Source organism: Rhinatrema bivittatum, chromosome 4 (assembly GCF_901001135.1).
Source record: "Rhinatrema bivittatum chromosome 4, aRhiBiv1.1, whole genome shotgun sequence".
NCBI classification, from domain to species: Eukaryota; Metazoa; Chordata; class Amphibia; order Gymnophiona; family Rhinatrematidae; genus Rhinatrema; species Rhinatrema bivittatum.
Window position 1 is genome coordinate 340,218,688 of NC_042618.1, and position 16,507 is coordinate 340,235,194.

The window sequence follows — 16,507 nt, forward strand, 5'->3', positions numbered from 1 at the left end:
TCAATACCCTAACTCCTTTCAAGCCAAACTCCAGCAAACCCTCTAAAAACTGCCCAAGGTTCTAGGAGGGTCTTTTCAAGTAGCAATCTCATTAACTGGAACAAACATGGCAGAAACACAAAACAGATTACAATCTCCACCTTTCAAGAGGCACTCAAAAAATATATAAAGCAGCTATTTGACAGGCTAAAAACAACATTTCCAAACAACTAGAACTATCGAGTCCTGCTGTCACTCCTTGTGACCTTGGGCAAGTCACTTTACCCTCCAATACCTCGGGTACAAACTTAGGGGGTCATTTATCAAAATGCGCTAAGGCGTTTTTGCATGCGTTAAGGGCTTATCGCATGCAAAAAGCCCCGTTAATGCATGCGATAGCACCATATCATATGGTGTGATGTAAATCCAAAAAAGAGGAGGAGTTAGGGGCGGGCTGGGTTTGCCAGTCTGCGAAGTGCTATTGCACAGACTTAATGCCGAGTTTAACTACACCTTTTTTAGTAGCTCTAAGCCGTGCAATAGCTTGCGTTATGGGGTGGTAAGATATTAGTACATTTTGTGATGTTGAGAGAGAGAGAGAGAGAGAAAGAGAAAGAGAGAGAGAGAGACTAGCCATAATGTCCTCTCCCTAGATAGGTATTTGTATCCCTATGGGAGGCCCACCTAGTAACTCGAGGTGAGGTTTAGGTATTAGTGTAGGGGGTTAGGGGCCACTTTGACATTCAATGTGAGACGTACAAACAGAACAGTGGTCTCTTGTGACGATTTGATGACCTACGGAGAGAGGAAACTCACCCAAAGATGAGATTTGTGCAATGTTCTCTCCACCTAGCTTGATGTTACCCAAGTAGAGTGTGAAAAGTGGAGTATAAATCTAAATAAAATAAATAATATAAAAAAAAATCTGAGCCACCTGGGTAAGCTCTTCGAACTAATACAGAAACTCTCCAACATAGGGATTGGAGAAACTACTAACCAAACGGAAACCACAATGCAGAAGACTGCAAAATTCTTTCTGGATAAAATTCAAGCAATACGCTTCTCCTCAGATACATCTCCATTTTCCCCTATTTTACCTAACATACAGGCCAATACAGTAAGGACGTGTAAGAGAGTGCAGCAGTGCCGGGCGCACCCTCGTTTGCTGCGCGCACAATTTGGTTCACATACCGCTCGATACAGTATTCAAATGAGACACAAATGCAAGCGGCGTCCAAAGCACGTCCATGAAGCGGTAGGCGTGTGCAATCCATTTTACTGTATAGGGCAGTACAGCGCCTATACAGTATCCTGGGTGCACTGGTACCTGTCATTTGAAATGTCATTTTAAATGTCATTCCACCAGGAAAGTGGATGGTTCTCCTACAGACCCCGCTGCCATGAGCGTCCGGCTGGACGTCCAAGCTGGAAGTCCGAGGTCGCAGCTTGGACATCCAGCCTGGGCGCTCAAGGCAGGGGGAAGGCCCATGAACATCTGTCGGCATTGAAGCAAGTACCACACACTAGTTACTCACCAAAATACTCTTTCTTCATGTGCAGCACCAGCTCCTTCTCCAGTTCCAGGGACTGACCGCACAGGCTGGAGCGTGGACTGGCCTGCGGCGGGCCGGTGCCGTCCGAGGTCACGGTGTGCGTTCATGTGCCTTCCCGCTGCCTTGAGTGCCGTTGGGCGCTCAAGGCAGCGGGAAGGCTCATGACAGCGGCAGCAAGTCGGGCGCTCAGGTCACAGCGTACAGGTCACGGCGTTCGCTCATGCGCCTTCCTGCTGCTTTGAGCATTCAAGTTGGGCGCTTAAGGCAGCGGGAAGGCGCATGACAGTGGCAGCAAGTCGGACGCATGACAGCGGCAGCAAGTCGGGCGCTCAGGTCACAGCGTACAGGTCAAGGCGTGCGCTCATGCGCCTTCCCGCTGCCTTGAGCGTCCAAGTTTGGGCACTCAAGGCAGCGGGAAGGTGCTTGACAGCGGCAGCAAGTTGGGCGCTCAGGTCACGGCGCTCAGGTCGCGGCGTGCGTTCATGCGCCTTCCCGCTGCCTTCAGCGTCCAAGGTGGGCACTCAAGGCAGCGGAAAGGTGCATGAACGCACACCGCAACCTGAGCGCCTGGCTGGACGTCAGAGGTCATGGCGTGAGTTCATGCACCTTTGCTGCCTTGAGCGCCCAAATTGGACGTACAGGCGGGCGCTCAAGGCAGCGGGAAGGTGCATGAATGCACGCCGCGACCTGAGCGCCCAGCACCTTCGCTGGCGGGGGCTGCTGGAAGCTGCCTCGCATGGGGAGCGCCCGATCCACCCCGGGCTGCTGAAGCCACTCTCGCCGCCGGCTGCCCCCGGGAGGCAGGGGAGCCGCGGTGCGCGCCTCGGGAGGAGGGGAGAGAGGACTGGGGCTGCTCCGGAGCTGTCAGTGCGCCCGCATGGGAGAGCGGCACCCATGGACACCCTTCTGCTGCTGCTGCTGGGGGCTTGCGTGGCCGCAGCCAGGGCAAGTGAGCGGGGGCTGGGGGAAAGTTTGCCCGTGAAATTTTGTCTCTCTTTTGCCCGTTCGAAGGAGGCGGAAAATCGGAGCTGCACATAAAGGTGCTTTGTTGGCTCCCTGCCGCTGATCGCCAGCTGCCTGGGCTTGCCTGACCCTTGCCTTCTGTGAAAGAGTCAAGCTGGCAATCCCCAATGCCCGAGCGTAATACAGAAATGATTTTCGCCCTGCGCCTTGCTTTATTTTTTGTAATAATTGTGACCTCTGACATCCAGCCGTGCGCTCAGGTCGTGGCGTGCGTTCATGCATCTTCCCGCTGCCTTGAGCGCCCGCCTGGACATCCAAGTTGGGCGCTCAAGGCAGTGGGAAGGTGCATGAATGCATGCCGCGACCTGAGCGCTCGGCTGGACGTCCGAGGTCACGGCGTAGGGTGTGTAGGGATAGGGCCTGATACAGGAGCTCGTGCCCACTGCAAGTCAATGACGACAAGGAGCCCAGACCCACGAGAAGGTCAGAGGAGCCCCCAGAAACGGTGTCCATTCTTCCCTACGGAACCGAAGTACTCTGAGGTTAAGCGCGGTGGTGCCAGGTTGGGTTACTTTTTTCCCCCTTATGCGAGAAGCATTTTTTTCTGTGGATTGGGTTGGTTTGGGACTGGGCGGCTAAGTTCACCACACTAAATCCAGGGTCAGGGTAGGCGGTAAATTTGCAGGTTAAAGACGCGGCAAAATAGCTGGTTAAAAATGCGATAATCTGGGCGCACGTTACTGTATCGGAGGGAATAGCTAATCCGATCATTAACATAACATACATGCGGCGGGTGGAAAGGGATACGCGTCGATTTCAGTGAGCGGTAAGGATGCATAAAACTGGATACTGAATCGTGGATTAGACATACGTGTCCAAAATGTGCGTACAAAGCGGGTTAAAAACAGGATAACCGCGGCTGCGCTTTACTGTATCAGCCTGATAAGTATCAACTCACCATCCTTGGCAGGACTACTCCAGCTCCCTCCAGACAGCATCCTGTTTTCTGACTTTAGAACGATCATAATCCAAGAGGTGGAAATATCCTTCAAAGAATCAACCAATCCACAAGCCCTTTAGACCCAATACCCCCCCTCCCCCTGAAACAGGATTTAGCACCATTCTTCTATAATCAATGCCATCTTATCTCAAGGTTTTTTACCAAGCTCACTTAAAAAGGCAATCATCAATCCTGTCCTGAAGAAACCAGACTTTGATCCAAAAATAATCTATCACTGCCGTCCAGTCTCCCCTTTCTATCAGTCTAGTAGAAAAAGTGGTCTACTTCCAACTCCTCAATTTTCTTGAAGAGAAAATATCCTACATCCTCACCAATCTGGCTCCAGGAAAGTTCATGGAACTGAATCAGTTCTCCTGGCCATCCCTAACAGAATTCATTTCAACGCAGACTAAGGGAGTGACCCTATCCTAATTCTATTAAATCTTTCCACTGCATTTGACACCATCAAGCACCAACTTCTGATTCAGTGCTTAGGAAACATTGGCAGTGCCATTAAATGGTTTGAATCTATTCTATCCAACTGAATACAAGCTGTCCTCATATTTACAGGATTGCAATCAGAGAGTGACCATAGGATCAATTAAATCACCCTCTCGAGGGCTACAATCTGAATTACCACAGAGTTTGGCACACTGCCATTTTTACAACATTTAAAGGACCCTTTAGACCAAGATAGGGGAAAAACACCTTGCCATGTCTCTTGTAAGGAAGGTGATATAGGTAGGGCTTCGGATTTGGAAAAATTTATCTTCAAGCCAGCAAATTGCCCAAATTGCTCAATAAGAGTCATTAGAGCTGGTAATGCAATATGGGGATTTCTTAAAAATAACAGCATGTCATCAGCGAATAGACAAATTTTATATTCTTTCGACCCCAGGCGAAAGCCATGAATATCCGGAGTAGTTTTTATTTTGGTAACCAACGGTTCCACTGTCAGGATGTACAACAATGGGGATAGTGGACAACCCTGTCTTGTGCCACTTTCAAGGGTAAAAGGTTCACAGATAGTTCTCCATTTATATTTATGCAGGCGGTTGGCATCGTGTACAAGAATTTAATCCATGCTATGAAGAGTTGCGGGAATCCACATTTGTTTAGTAGCCAAAACATATAGTCCCATTGAACATTGTCAAATGCTTTTTCAGGCACTAAACTAGCAATGAACCCATTAGGATTTTCTAAGTTTCCAGACCAGAGGGCTTCTATTGATTTGTGTATGTTAGCAACTCCGTTCCTATTCTTTACAAAGCCGGTCTGATCTGGAGCAGTGAGGTCAGGGATGATTCCCCTCAGTCTATTGGCTAATATTGAGGCTAGTATTTTAATATCTACATTGATTAACTAAATGGGCCTATACGAGCCCGCCTGTGTTAAGGCTTTACCTGGTTTAGGAAAAATGACTATTAGGGCTTTATTCATATCTGAAGACCAACTGCCTTTTTGAACACACGTCGGATATAAATTTTGCAGGAGGGTTACAACTTCTTCTTTTAACAGCTTATAAAATTCAGCTCCAAAGCCATCCAGCCCCGGTGCTTTTGCCAAAGTTAACTGACTAATTGCATATGATATTTCCGATGCAGAGATGGGATTAGATAAACTCTGGTGCCACATTTCTGGTATTTGAGGTAGCTGCAAGTTCTCAAAGAAATTTTTTTGGGCTTTTTCATCTTTTCCTTTTTTTTGAATATAATGTTTGATAGAACTTGAGCATTATTTCAGTGATTTTTGCTTGGGAAGCTTGAATGTTTCTGTTAGAGTCTATCATATTTGTAATGTAGTGCTTGGGTTTGATATTTTTAATTAATCTTGCTAGAAGTTTGCGGCTTTATTACCCTGTCTAAAAGATTGGGTTTTAAATTGGAGAATATGTTGCACTTTTCTTTAATATAGCAAGTGATTAAGGGTTTATGTAACCAAAGTTATTTCATCTTGTAATTTGTTGGCTAAGTTAGAAATATGTTTTGTTATTTTTTAAGGCTCTAAGTTGATTTTGTAACGAGAGTATCTCTTGATCTCTGAGCTTATTTTTATAAGCTACATACGCAATTATCTGTCCCCTTAATACAGCTTTAGCATTCCAATAGGTATTACTTGAAACATCTTCTACATGATTGAATTGAACATATTCCTCTCATTTATTTTTAAATATGTAGCAAACTCTGCATTGTGGTAAAGTGTAGGGGAAAGCCTCCATTGTTATGGAGTTTTTGGATGTGTATTTATGGCTAAATCTATAGTTATATGTGCATGATCTGAAACCGTAATAAGATCAATGCTAGCATCTCTAAGCTTTGGAAACATATCCGTGGAGATAAAAAAAAATCTATTCTTGAATAGGAGTTATGGACCTTTGAATAATATGTAAAGTCTAGCTCCGTAGGATGTAGTATTCGCCAAGCATCTATCAGTTGGGAGCTCTTTCATCAAAAAGTAGATCCCCTCTGTATCCCTATTAGGAATTCCGGTTCTGATTGGTTTAGTGTCTAATTTTGGATCAATGGGCAAACTGAAGTCCCCTCCTAACATTAATTTATGCTGAAGATGTTGTCCTAGCTCAGAGGTCAGACCCATAAAAAACTCATGGCTATAAATATTTGGGGCATAAACATTGCACAATAGGATTTTTTATATTCCAGTAGTGCCACATATGATGAGGAATCTGCCATCTTTATCTTTAATCTGCTTCTCCATAACAAAGAGGCAATCTTTGGGTATCAGGATGGCAACTCCCCTACTTTTTGTGGAATAAGATGTACAATAGCATTGGCCCACCCAATCTTATTTTAATTTTCTGTGTTCTTTGTCAGATAAATGGGTCTCTTGTAAGAATACTATTCGCGCTCTTGCCCTCTTTAGATGGTTCAAAATCTTTTTACATTTAATAGGTGAATGTAATCCCCATACATTTAAGGATACTAATTTTAGGTCAGCCATAATCGATAGTGTGAACAGGGTTAACTCGCCAGTTTAATAAATGGTAATAAGATCTCCTAAACCCCGCCCAGCCTCGGGGTCCAAGTCCCATGTACTTCATTAGTTGTATTTAAGCTATTTTTTCTAGAGTAAGACATCACAGCCAACTAAACACCACACTTACCCCTGCGGGTACTTTTTATTCTTTGTTTCAGATCATTCATTCCTTCAGACATCCTCACAACACTAACCAGGCATATAATTATCACACAACACATCCACATCTTCCCCAATTTGCTTCTGCTCTTCCTTCTTCTGGGTGAAGACATGTCCTTCAGCCTTGCCCATCGTAGTACGATTTGAAGCAGACGAGTAGACCATAATCAGGCAAAGGCAAAGGAAGCTCGCCATCTTGATCAGAGATAACAGCATTCCATGGTGTAGGAAAGATAACCTTCCGGCTTCAAGTTGTTTCGCAAAGGTCACAACCTAAGAAAGCACTCCCTAAGATAACAGCTGGCCTTCTTGACAATGTTAGCATTCAAAAGCCAAAGGAAACAGTAGGAAGATCTGATGCTGTTTAATAGGGAGACCTATGTGACTTGATCAACAGATTGAGCAGAATGCTATAGCTTGCCAATTTAATCAGTCTTTAATTTTCTTGATCAATATTATCTTCTAGAGATGTGAATCGTTTTCCATATCGTCTTAACGATAGAAATCGTGTGGCAGGGCAAGAAAATCGTGTTAGTTAAAAATCGTGTTAGTTAAAAAATCCCGGTATCAGGGATAGGGCACTGCATGCAGGAAGATCACAACACTCCTGGTATCAGGAATAGGGCACTGTGTGCAGGAAGATCACAACACCCCTGGTATTAGGGATAGGGCACTGCGTGCAGGAAGATCACAACACTCCTGGTATTAATAGGGATAGGGCACTGCATGCAGGAAGATCACAACACCCCTGGTATCAGGGATAGGGCACTGTGTGCAGGAAGATCACAATACCCCGGAGGAGTGAGGGTCAGGCAGCTCCCCCCTGTCTGTGAAGCCAGCCTCTCACTAGTAATGCAGGGAGGGAGCTGTCTCAGACTTCACCATCCTCCTCCCCCCCCCCCCTCACCCACATACCATTCACTAGCTGGGACATGGGGGAAGTCAGGAGTGAGGGTCAGGCAGCTCCCCCCTGTCTGTGAAGCCAGCCTCTCACTAGTAATGCAGGGAGGGAGCTGTCTCAGACTTCACCATGCTCCCCCCCCCCTCACCCACACACCATTCACTAGCTGGGACATGGGGGAAGTCAGGAGTGAGGGTCAGGCAGCTCCCCCCTGTCTGTGAAGCCAGCCTCTCACTAGTAATGCAGGGAGGGAGCTGTCTCAGACTTCACCATCCTCCCCCCCCCCCCTCACCCACACACCATTCACTAGCTGGGACATGGGGGAAGTCAGGAGTGAGGGTCAGGCAGCTCCCCCCTGTCTGTGAAGCCAGCCTCTCACTAGTAATGCAGGGAGGGAGCTGTCTCAGACTTCACCATCCTCCCCCCCCCCCTCACCCACACACCATTCACTAGCTGGGACATGGGGGAAGTCAGGAGTGAGGGTCAGGCAGCTCCCCCTGTCTGTGAAGCCAGCCTCTCACTAGTAATGCAGGGAGGGAGCTGTCTCAGACTTCACCATCCTCCCCTCCCCCTCACCCACACACCATTCACTAGCTGGGACATGGGGGAAGTCAGGAGTGAGGGTCAGGCAGCTCCCCCCTGTCTGTGAAGCCAGCCTCTCACTAGTAATGCAGGGAGGGAGCTGTCTCAGACTTCACCATCCTCCCCCCCCCCTCACCCACACACCATTCACTAGCTGGGACATGGGGGAAGTCAGGAGTGAGGGTCAGGCAGCTCCCCCCTGTCTGTGAAGCCAGCCTCTCACTAGTAATGCAGGGAGGGAGCTGTCTCAGACTTCACCATCCTCCCCTCCCCCTCCCCCTCACCCACACACCATTCACTAGCTGGGACATGGGGGAAGTCAGGAGTGAGGGTCAGGCAGCTCCCCCCTGTCTGTGAAGCCAGCCTCTCACTAGTAATGCAGGGAGGGAGCTGTCTCAGACTTCACCATCCTCCCCCCCCCCCTCACCCACACACCATTCGCTAGCTGGGACATGGGGGAAGTCAGGAGTGAGGGTCAGGCAGCTCCCCCCTGTCTGTGAAGCCAGCCTCTCACTAGTAATGCAGGGAGGGAGCTGTCTCAGACTTCATCATCCTCCCCCCCCCCCCTCACCCACACACCATTCACTAGCTGGGACATGGGGGAAGTCAGGAGTGAGGGTCAGGCAGCTCCCCCCTGTCTGTGAAGCCAGCCTCTCACTAGTAATGCAGGGAGGGAGCTGTCTCAGACTTCACCATCCCCCCCCCCTCACCCACACACCATTCACTAGCTGGGACATGGGGGAAGTCAGGAGTGAGGGTCAGGCAGCTCCCCCCTGTCTGTGAAGCCAGCCTCTCACTAGTAATGCAGGGAGGGAGCTGTCTCAGACTTCACCATCCTCCCCCCCCTCACCCACACACCATTCACTAGCTGGGACATGGGGGAAGTCAGGAGTGAGGGTCAGGCAGCTCCCCCCTGTCTGTGAAGCCAGCCTCTCACTAGTAATGCAGGGAGGGAGCTGTCTCAGACTTCACCATCCTCCCCCCCCCCCCTCACCCACACACCATTCACTAGCTGGGACATGGGGGAAGTCAGGAGTGAGGGTCAGGCAGCTCCCCCCTGTCTGTGAAGCCAGCCTCTCACTAGTAATGCAGGGAGGGAGCCGTCTCAGACTTCACCATCCTCCCCCCCCCCCCCCTCACCCACACACCATTCACTAGCTGGGATATGGGGGAAGTCAGGAGTGAGGGTCAGGCAGCTCCCCCCTGTCTGTGAAGCCAGCCTCTCACTAGTAATGCAGGGAGGGAGCTGTCTCAGACTTCACCATCCTCCCCCCCCCCCTCACCCACACACCATTCACTAGCTGGGACATGGGGGAAGTCAGGAGTGAGGGTCAGGCAGCTCCCCCCTGTCTGTGAAGCCAGCCTCTCACTAGTAATGCAGGGAGGGAGCTGTCTCAGACTTCACCATCCTCCCCCCCTCACCCACACACCATTCACTAGCTGGGACATGGGGGAAGTCAGGAGTGAGGGTCAGGCAGCTCCCCCCTGTCTGTGAAGCCAGCCTCTCACTAGTAATGCAGGGAGGGAGCTGTCTCAGACTGGTATCAGGGATAGGGCACTGAGTGCAGGAAGATCACAACACCCCTGGTATCAGGAATAGGGCACAGGTTCTAGTCATATTGACTGATCACATTACTTTTTTTGTCAACTACCAACAGTTTTCATTTCCCATCCCCCCAACCATCACCTCAGTTGGAACCTTGGTAACATCAATAGATAAGAGGGCAGCCAGCCAATAGGAATACATATTCATTCCTAACTGACCTTTACTGACCTGGATAGTGTCCATAATTTGTATCATTTTCTGTTAGTGTTCCTGAGTTTCCATTTCCATTTCCCATCCCCCCAACCATCACCTCAGTGGGAACCTGGTTAACATCAATAGATAAGAGGGCAGCCAGCCAATAGGAACACATATTCATTCCTAACTGACCTTTACTGACCTGGAAAGTGTCAATTTGTATCATTTTCAGTTAGTGCGCACTAACTCGGAGTTAGTGCGCACTAACACGATTTAACGATTTTTAACGATAAATCGTTAGAATTTCTATTGTATCGTGTTCTATAACGATTTAAGACGATATTAAAATTATCGGACGATAATTTTAATCGTTAAAAAACGATTCACATCCCTATTATCTTCCTTCTTTCCACTAGGACACTTCTCTAATGCATGCACTGAATATCAAGAAGGGAAGTCTCTGATGCGATGCGCAGGTCTCATTTCGCAACATTCCAGTTTCTCAGTTCTTAATGGCGTAATAGGTTTAAGAGTCCTGCTGGTTGTTGTTCTCTAAATGAAGCGCTGCAATGAATTTTTGTGCTGAATCCTTAGATGAACACGTGGTCATTTTCCCAGCATGTGTGATTTTTAGTTTGCCTGGATATTGAAGAGTGAATCTGATTCCTTTTTTTGTATAGTTTGGCGATTATTCCTGAGAATGCACGACTGTCCTCTGAAACCTTTGCTGAGTAAACATAGAACAGGAGGATTTGGGAATCTTCATATTTTAACGGTTGTGCTGCTCCTCTTTTTTCTATTTTTTTATAAGCCATGAGAAGTTTTTATTTGTCGGCATAATTCAATATCCTAGCTATCACCGGTCTCGGTTTAGCAGCATTTTGGTTAGTTGCACCCAACCGATGAGCTCTTTCCACTACCACTGGCTCCGACATCAGAGATAGGCCCAAGGTTTCTGGTAACCACACCTGTACTAGCAGCAGTAAATCAGGATCTCTCACTCACTACGGGACGCCGATAACGAATAGTTTATTTCGCCACCCTCTGTTCTCTTGATCTTCAAGCCGATCTTTCAGAACAGCATTTTCTTTTTTTAGGGCCTGTAATTCTATCTCCACGCGGTCCGTATTTGATTCCTGCTTCACCATATGGGACTCAAGTTCCTCGATCCTACGGTTCTGTGATTCAAATGATTCTTTTATTTCATCTATTGATTGTAATTTGATTAATTTGTCTTCCAAGAGTGCCAACCCATTTTTTGAGATTTCTTTAATTAAATCAGCTTTAAGTTCTTGCAGCGACTTTTCAAACTCCGTTGCCATTTGCAAATCTCCAGCCTTTACCTTATCCTGCGTTTGTCATTGTGGTCTAGCCGTCATTCCTTCCCATACCTCTCATTAGTCGCTCCACTTGTTGTCACTTCTCACTTATACTCGGTAATAGGAGCTTTTTTTTTCCCATAAAATGACAAATTTGAGGAGTATAAGGGGTAGCCCGAATGGAGCTCTTCGGACACCCGACTTCACAGCTGCATGACATCACCGGAAGTCTTCGTGTTTGCTGGTCTTGACATAGATTACAGAATCTTTGCTGATGATATTCAATTTTATTTTCTGATTACTCCCACCTTTCAGGATGCCTTATTATGGATCTTCTCCTATATCTCCACTATTCCACTGGTTAACTGTAAACAAACTCGCATAAACTCCCCCAGACTGGTCTCCCAGTTGTTCACTGTTCTTCACATCCAACCCTAATGCCTGCCCCCTGCTATATTTCCACTCACTCGAGATATTAACTGTGCCAGTTCTAATATTTTCTCCCAAGCAGTTGCACCAATTGTACCCGTTGTACCAGTTTGTACCCGTTGCACCAGCTCTTGTTTTTCCTCTGTTATTTATACGGCCTGCGAGCTAAGTTTCCTACTGTTCTTGTTTTCTTTTGCTCTATGTATGGCCTACGAGCGAAGTTAATGTTTACTGTAAATCGAGGTGATCTGTATCTCATACAGGAACCGCGGTATATAAAATCTAATAAATAAATAAATAAATACATTTAAAGAAGACTGAAATTTTGTTTTTGGCTCATCGTTCCCCAACTAAGATTCCCACACATTTGCCTTTTAACCCCTTTCCGGTCCACCCCGAATATATTCGTCACTGAGCCTATTGTATTGTGTTTTCTTGTCCTGAAAGGAGTTAATGGGGTTCATATCCCCATATTACGTCAGTGTCAAAATTTAGGCATGACTCTAGATTCACCTTTATTGCTGCATCCACATGTAAAGAATGTGGTAAAGGAAATTATGCTTGTTGCAGAATCTTAAACCCTTCCTAGAGAGTACAGACCTTAGAACATTTGTTCAGGCCTTAATAAATTGGTCTGCTTGATTGCTGTAATGCTTTACTGTGTGGATTACTTCAATTGACTCAGTCCTAATAACTGGAACTCTGGTTTTAGCTAGCTTACACTGCTTCCAGATGAGTCGAGGATCAATTTTAAGGTTTTTTACAAAGATCTATAAAGCTCTCAATGGATTAGTACCATGATGCTTTCATGAAGTGTTTTTGTGAAATTTTAATAAAAAGTTTGAAACATAAAATATATCGCCCCGATAGAGTGTTATGCTCCTTCTTTCTGAACTTATTAGATGTTCCGTCAATCAAGTTAGTATGTTTAGCGGAATCCTCGGCGTGTACGTTTGGAGCGGCTGGGTTGTTATCTTGGAATGCTTTACTAGAGGAAATTAAAAGTGAACCATCACTGATGAGTTTTAGGGAAAGAATTTGAAGGTCTTTTTAATTCACATGAGCCTATAGTAAATAATAACTGCAACAGGAAAGTTGGAAACCCATTTAGGACCAGAGATGAAACTAGATTGAGCATGAAACTGATACATGACTGGGAGAGTACTCGAAGATCATTATATATGATAAAAAGGTGGGTGATGATCTAATCTTTGTGCTTGTCTTACATGGTTGTACAGTGATATTTAGGTTGCATAAAGTAAGATGGTTTTTTTATGGTTTTAGTTTGGCTTTTTTAATAGCATTTGGATGTATTTTATGAATATTTATATCCTTTATAAAAATATGTATGTTTATTGTAAACCACTTAGAATTGTTGATTGAGCGGGTATACATTTTTTAAAATAAACCTGCTTTGAAGCCATTTAGAAAAAGGCAGAATATCAAATGTTTGGAAATAAACAACATACAACCTCATTCACACACAGAGGCAAAGACACACACATCCACACACACACATAAACCACATTCACATACAATTAAGTGTGGGAGGAGACCCAAGTTGCTTCCCCGACTATTAGTTGTTGTACAAGGAGCTTTGCATGGAGAAGATGCTAGGTTGTGTCTGTTTGGAAGTGTGTTGGAAAAATGTATATTCGGTTTGCAATATTACTGGGGACCACTAGATGGCATCTAGCATAATGTGTTCTATAGGGATGTGTTCTATAGGGATGTTTTAAGTTGAGTGCTATTAGGGGGTTTGTTGTGATTTCTCCGTAAAGAGTTTTAAGGGAGATTATTGGTGGAGGAGTGGCCTAACAGGGTAAAAACCCTGGGTCAATCTGGCCGGAAGGCCCTCTCAGTTGGGGTTTGAGACCTCCAGGATGTAGGGAGCCTGGTGTGGCCAGCGCCACTCCTCCAGTATAGAATGGGCCATGAAGGGGCTCTTCCCCTTAAGGGGAAAGGCCAGAGGTCAAGAGCTATGGAGTGGAAGAGGTGATTCCTTGCCTGAAAATATAGCCAGGAGTAGGAGGGAAAAGTGTTCCAACATGAGGATTGCCCCATGAGGATTTCAAAGCGTGAAGGAGATTAGGGAGACCTGCACACTGCTAGAAGGGTAGTGTCAGGAGAGGTGCCTGATATCCAGGGAGTCGTGAGCAGATGGGGCAAGGAGTTGGAGATAGAATTATGTAGCCTCCAGGATGTTTAGAGAAGTGAGCCCATGTTCCATATAGACTTTAGTGTGCAGGAGGAAGAGAAATTTGAGAGGTGTGATTCACATGTCCCCCAGGAAAGGTATATAGAAATGGTTTACTTGGGTGGTGAACGATATCTTGGGGGGTGGGGGGTGTTTGAGGAGGTATGCTCTACTTTTGGATTGAGTATAATATGGAGGGAAGAGGAGGTTAAAGAGGAAGAAAGTATCCCAGATTTTAGGATGCAGATTATTACCCTTGCTACAGAATTCATGAGGAGCTTGGTCAAGTTTCCCATGAATTCTGAAGAATTCAATATGCTCTGCAGAGCCTCCCCTCTATATATTCTGTACATACGGTAGTTGCTGACTGGACATCTCAGAAAATAAAAGTTGAGTGTTTGGTTGGACCTGGAGTGGAGTGATTTTTGTGGGACCTCAAGGAGGCCAGTACCGAATGTGCTAAAGAGGGACAGGATTCATGGAGAAGAGGGTGATGGACATAGCTCCATCTTCAGACAAGAGTAGCAGCCTATCCTGCTGCCTCTAGCTGGGTCTACTTCACCATTTGTATGTCACCATTGTCTGAATCCACCAAATAAATTAGAAAGCCTGACTCTCTGTCCAAATGCATCTGATCCTCTGGTTATTTTGTATGCCTGAGCTAGGGCTGCAAAAGGACACACCCATCCACACAAGCATGCGAAACCACATTTACACACAACTAAGGACACATCTACCCACATAACACATCATTCACACACAACCACTCATGAACAATCACTTTTACTTATACACACACAGTGCCAAGGACACATCCACTCACATGCCAACTCATTCATACACACAACCAAGGACACACCTACTCATGTACATAAGTGCATAAGAAGTGCCATGGCCCATCAAGCCCATCATCCTGCCTTGAACAGAGGCCAGTCTGGATCACTTGGAAGAACCCAGTTCATTGACAAAATCGCATTCACACACAGCTAAGGATACACCCATAAATGTACAACTGCATTCACTTACACTGCAGCCAGGACACACCCACTTACCGACACATGCACAGTCACACAGCCATTCTCTCTCTGACACTGACACACACATACACACACACAATCAATCTGTCATATTCCTATAGTACCACCCTCTCTTTCGCACAAAGTCACACCCACACAGGCTGTATCACGCCACATCTGTAGTGAGAGTCTGACAGCATCACTAACATTATATTCCAAGTTACTACCAGGCTGAGGTGTTAGAGTCCAGGCTTAGCTTAGAACCCAGGTCTCCCACATAGCAGCACAAGGTTCTTACACAAGCTACAGAGAGGCGTAAGTTACACTGTGCCCTGTCAGTTAATAGCCCAATAACACACAGAGGGCTGTAAAGCTGAGGGGAGCCAGTGCTCTGGGCACTGAGGGAAGGTGGGAGGGAGTAGCATGGCCACCGGGAGCAGGCCCCATGCTCTACACAGCAAGAGAAGATGAAAACCATCTCTGGACCGGGTACCTTTCTTCAGCTCATCCACCTTCTGGATTTTGAAGAGACACTCCTTGCAATTCTTCCCTTTCTTCTCTCCGGTGTCCCAGGCCTGGCACTGAACACATGTGCGAATGTCCTCACATACACCCAATAAGCCCTGTGTACCAGAGAGAGGAGCAGAAGTCATCAGAACAGGGGGCTCCTAGCACAGGCAGGGCAGGTGTACAGAGTGGTGGGGAGAGACAGCAAGAATGAGAGTTAGAGAACAGGAGCACCTAGCAGCACAGGCAGGAGGGTGGAAAGGAAAGAGAAAGCAAACAGGTTAACACCTGTGAGAAAAAGAGAATGAGATGAAAGCAGAGCAGGGCACTGAGGTACAAAAGAAGAGAGAAAGAAAACTAAGAAGACTGCACTGATGGTGCAGTGCTGCTGGAAGCAATAGTGCTGGCCGGCTGCACATCACACAGAGAGGAATTAGAACACAGAGCTTCAAGTCTGGGTGTCTCTGCTTTGGTCATATCCCTTCAGCAAGTCATTTCACTTTCCTGTGCTCCAGTTTAGATAGTAAAGTTCTCTGGGCAGAGAGCCTAGAAGCCTCCTGTTCATTTTGTACAGTGCTGTACACATTGCTGGCACCATAAATTAGTACATATTAAACTGTATTCACAATCTGTGTGTATCTGGAGGCCATCCTACATATACCCACACCATGTATTTCAATCCAAAAGTCTCAGAGCCATGGAAACAAGGGAGAGAAAGAAATATCCCACCTGAGGAAGGGGAATAATAGCATACTGTATATGCAGGAGGGGGTGATATGACACCATTACACCAGTGGCAGTGCGATTATATAACAGTGTATGTGCATGAGAGGGGTAATATAACATCATGATATCTGTAGCAGAGGAATTATATATTATAATTGCAGTAGAATGAGTAATAAAGGTCTATTACATTTGCTGAAGGGATATGACGTACATTTATCTCACACTCAAAAGAGTTTAAAATGCCTTAGCGACAATAGATCTGGATCTGAAATGGAGAGGGGCAGGAGGATAAGGTTTATAAGCAATATTACACCTGCTGTAAAGAGATGATATTATATTATCTCTCTTTCCTACTGTGGTAGTGATAACAGATGATTAAAGCAGTGTGTGGTGGTGGGGAAGGTGGGGTGGGGGTGGCAGGGAGAGAGTGCATTCTTCCTG

At 46.3% G+C, this 16,507-nt stretch overlaps 1 protein-coding gene across 6 annotated transcripts in view; it reads right to left on the reverse strand.

Moving 5' to 3' along the window:
* ITGB4 (integrin subunit beta 4) overlaps positions 1-16,507 on the reverse strand; it is a 131,719-nt gene that overhangs the window by 54,484 nt on the left and 60,728 nt on the right. For all 6 annotated transcript variants that reach the window (XM_029600498.1, XM_029600500.1, XM_029600499.1 and 3 more), the window contains one exon: positions 15,327-15,456. In XM_029600498.1, the coding sequence (XP_029456358.1) occupies positions 15,327-15,456 (130 nt within the window). The remainder of the gene's footprint in view (positions 1-15,326; positions 15,457-16,507) is intronic.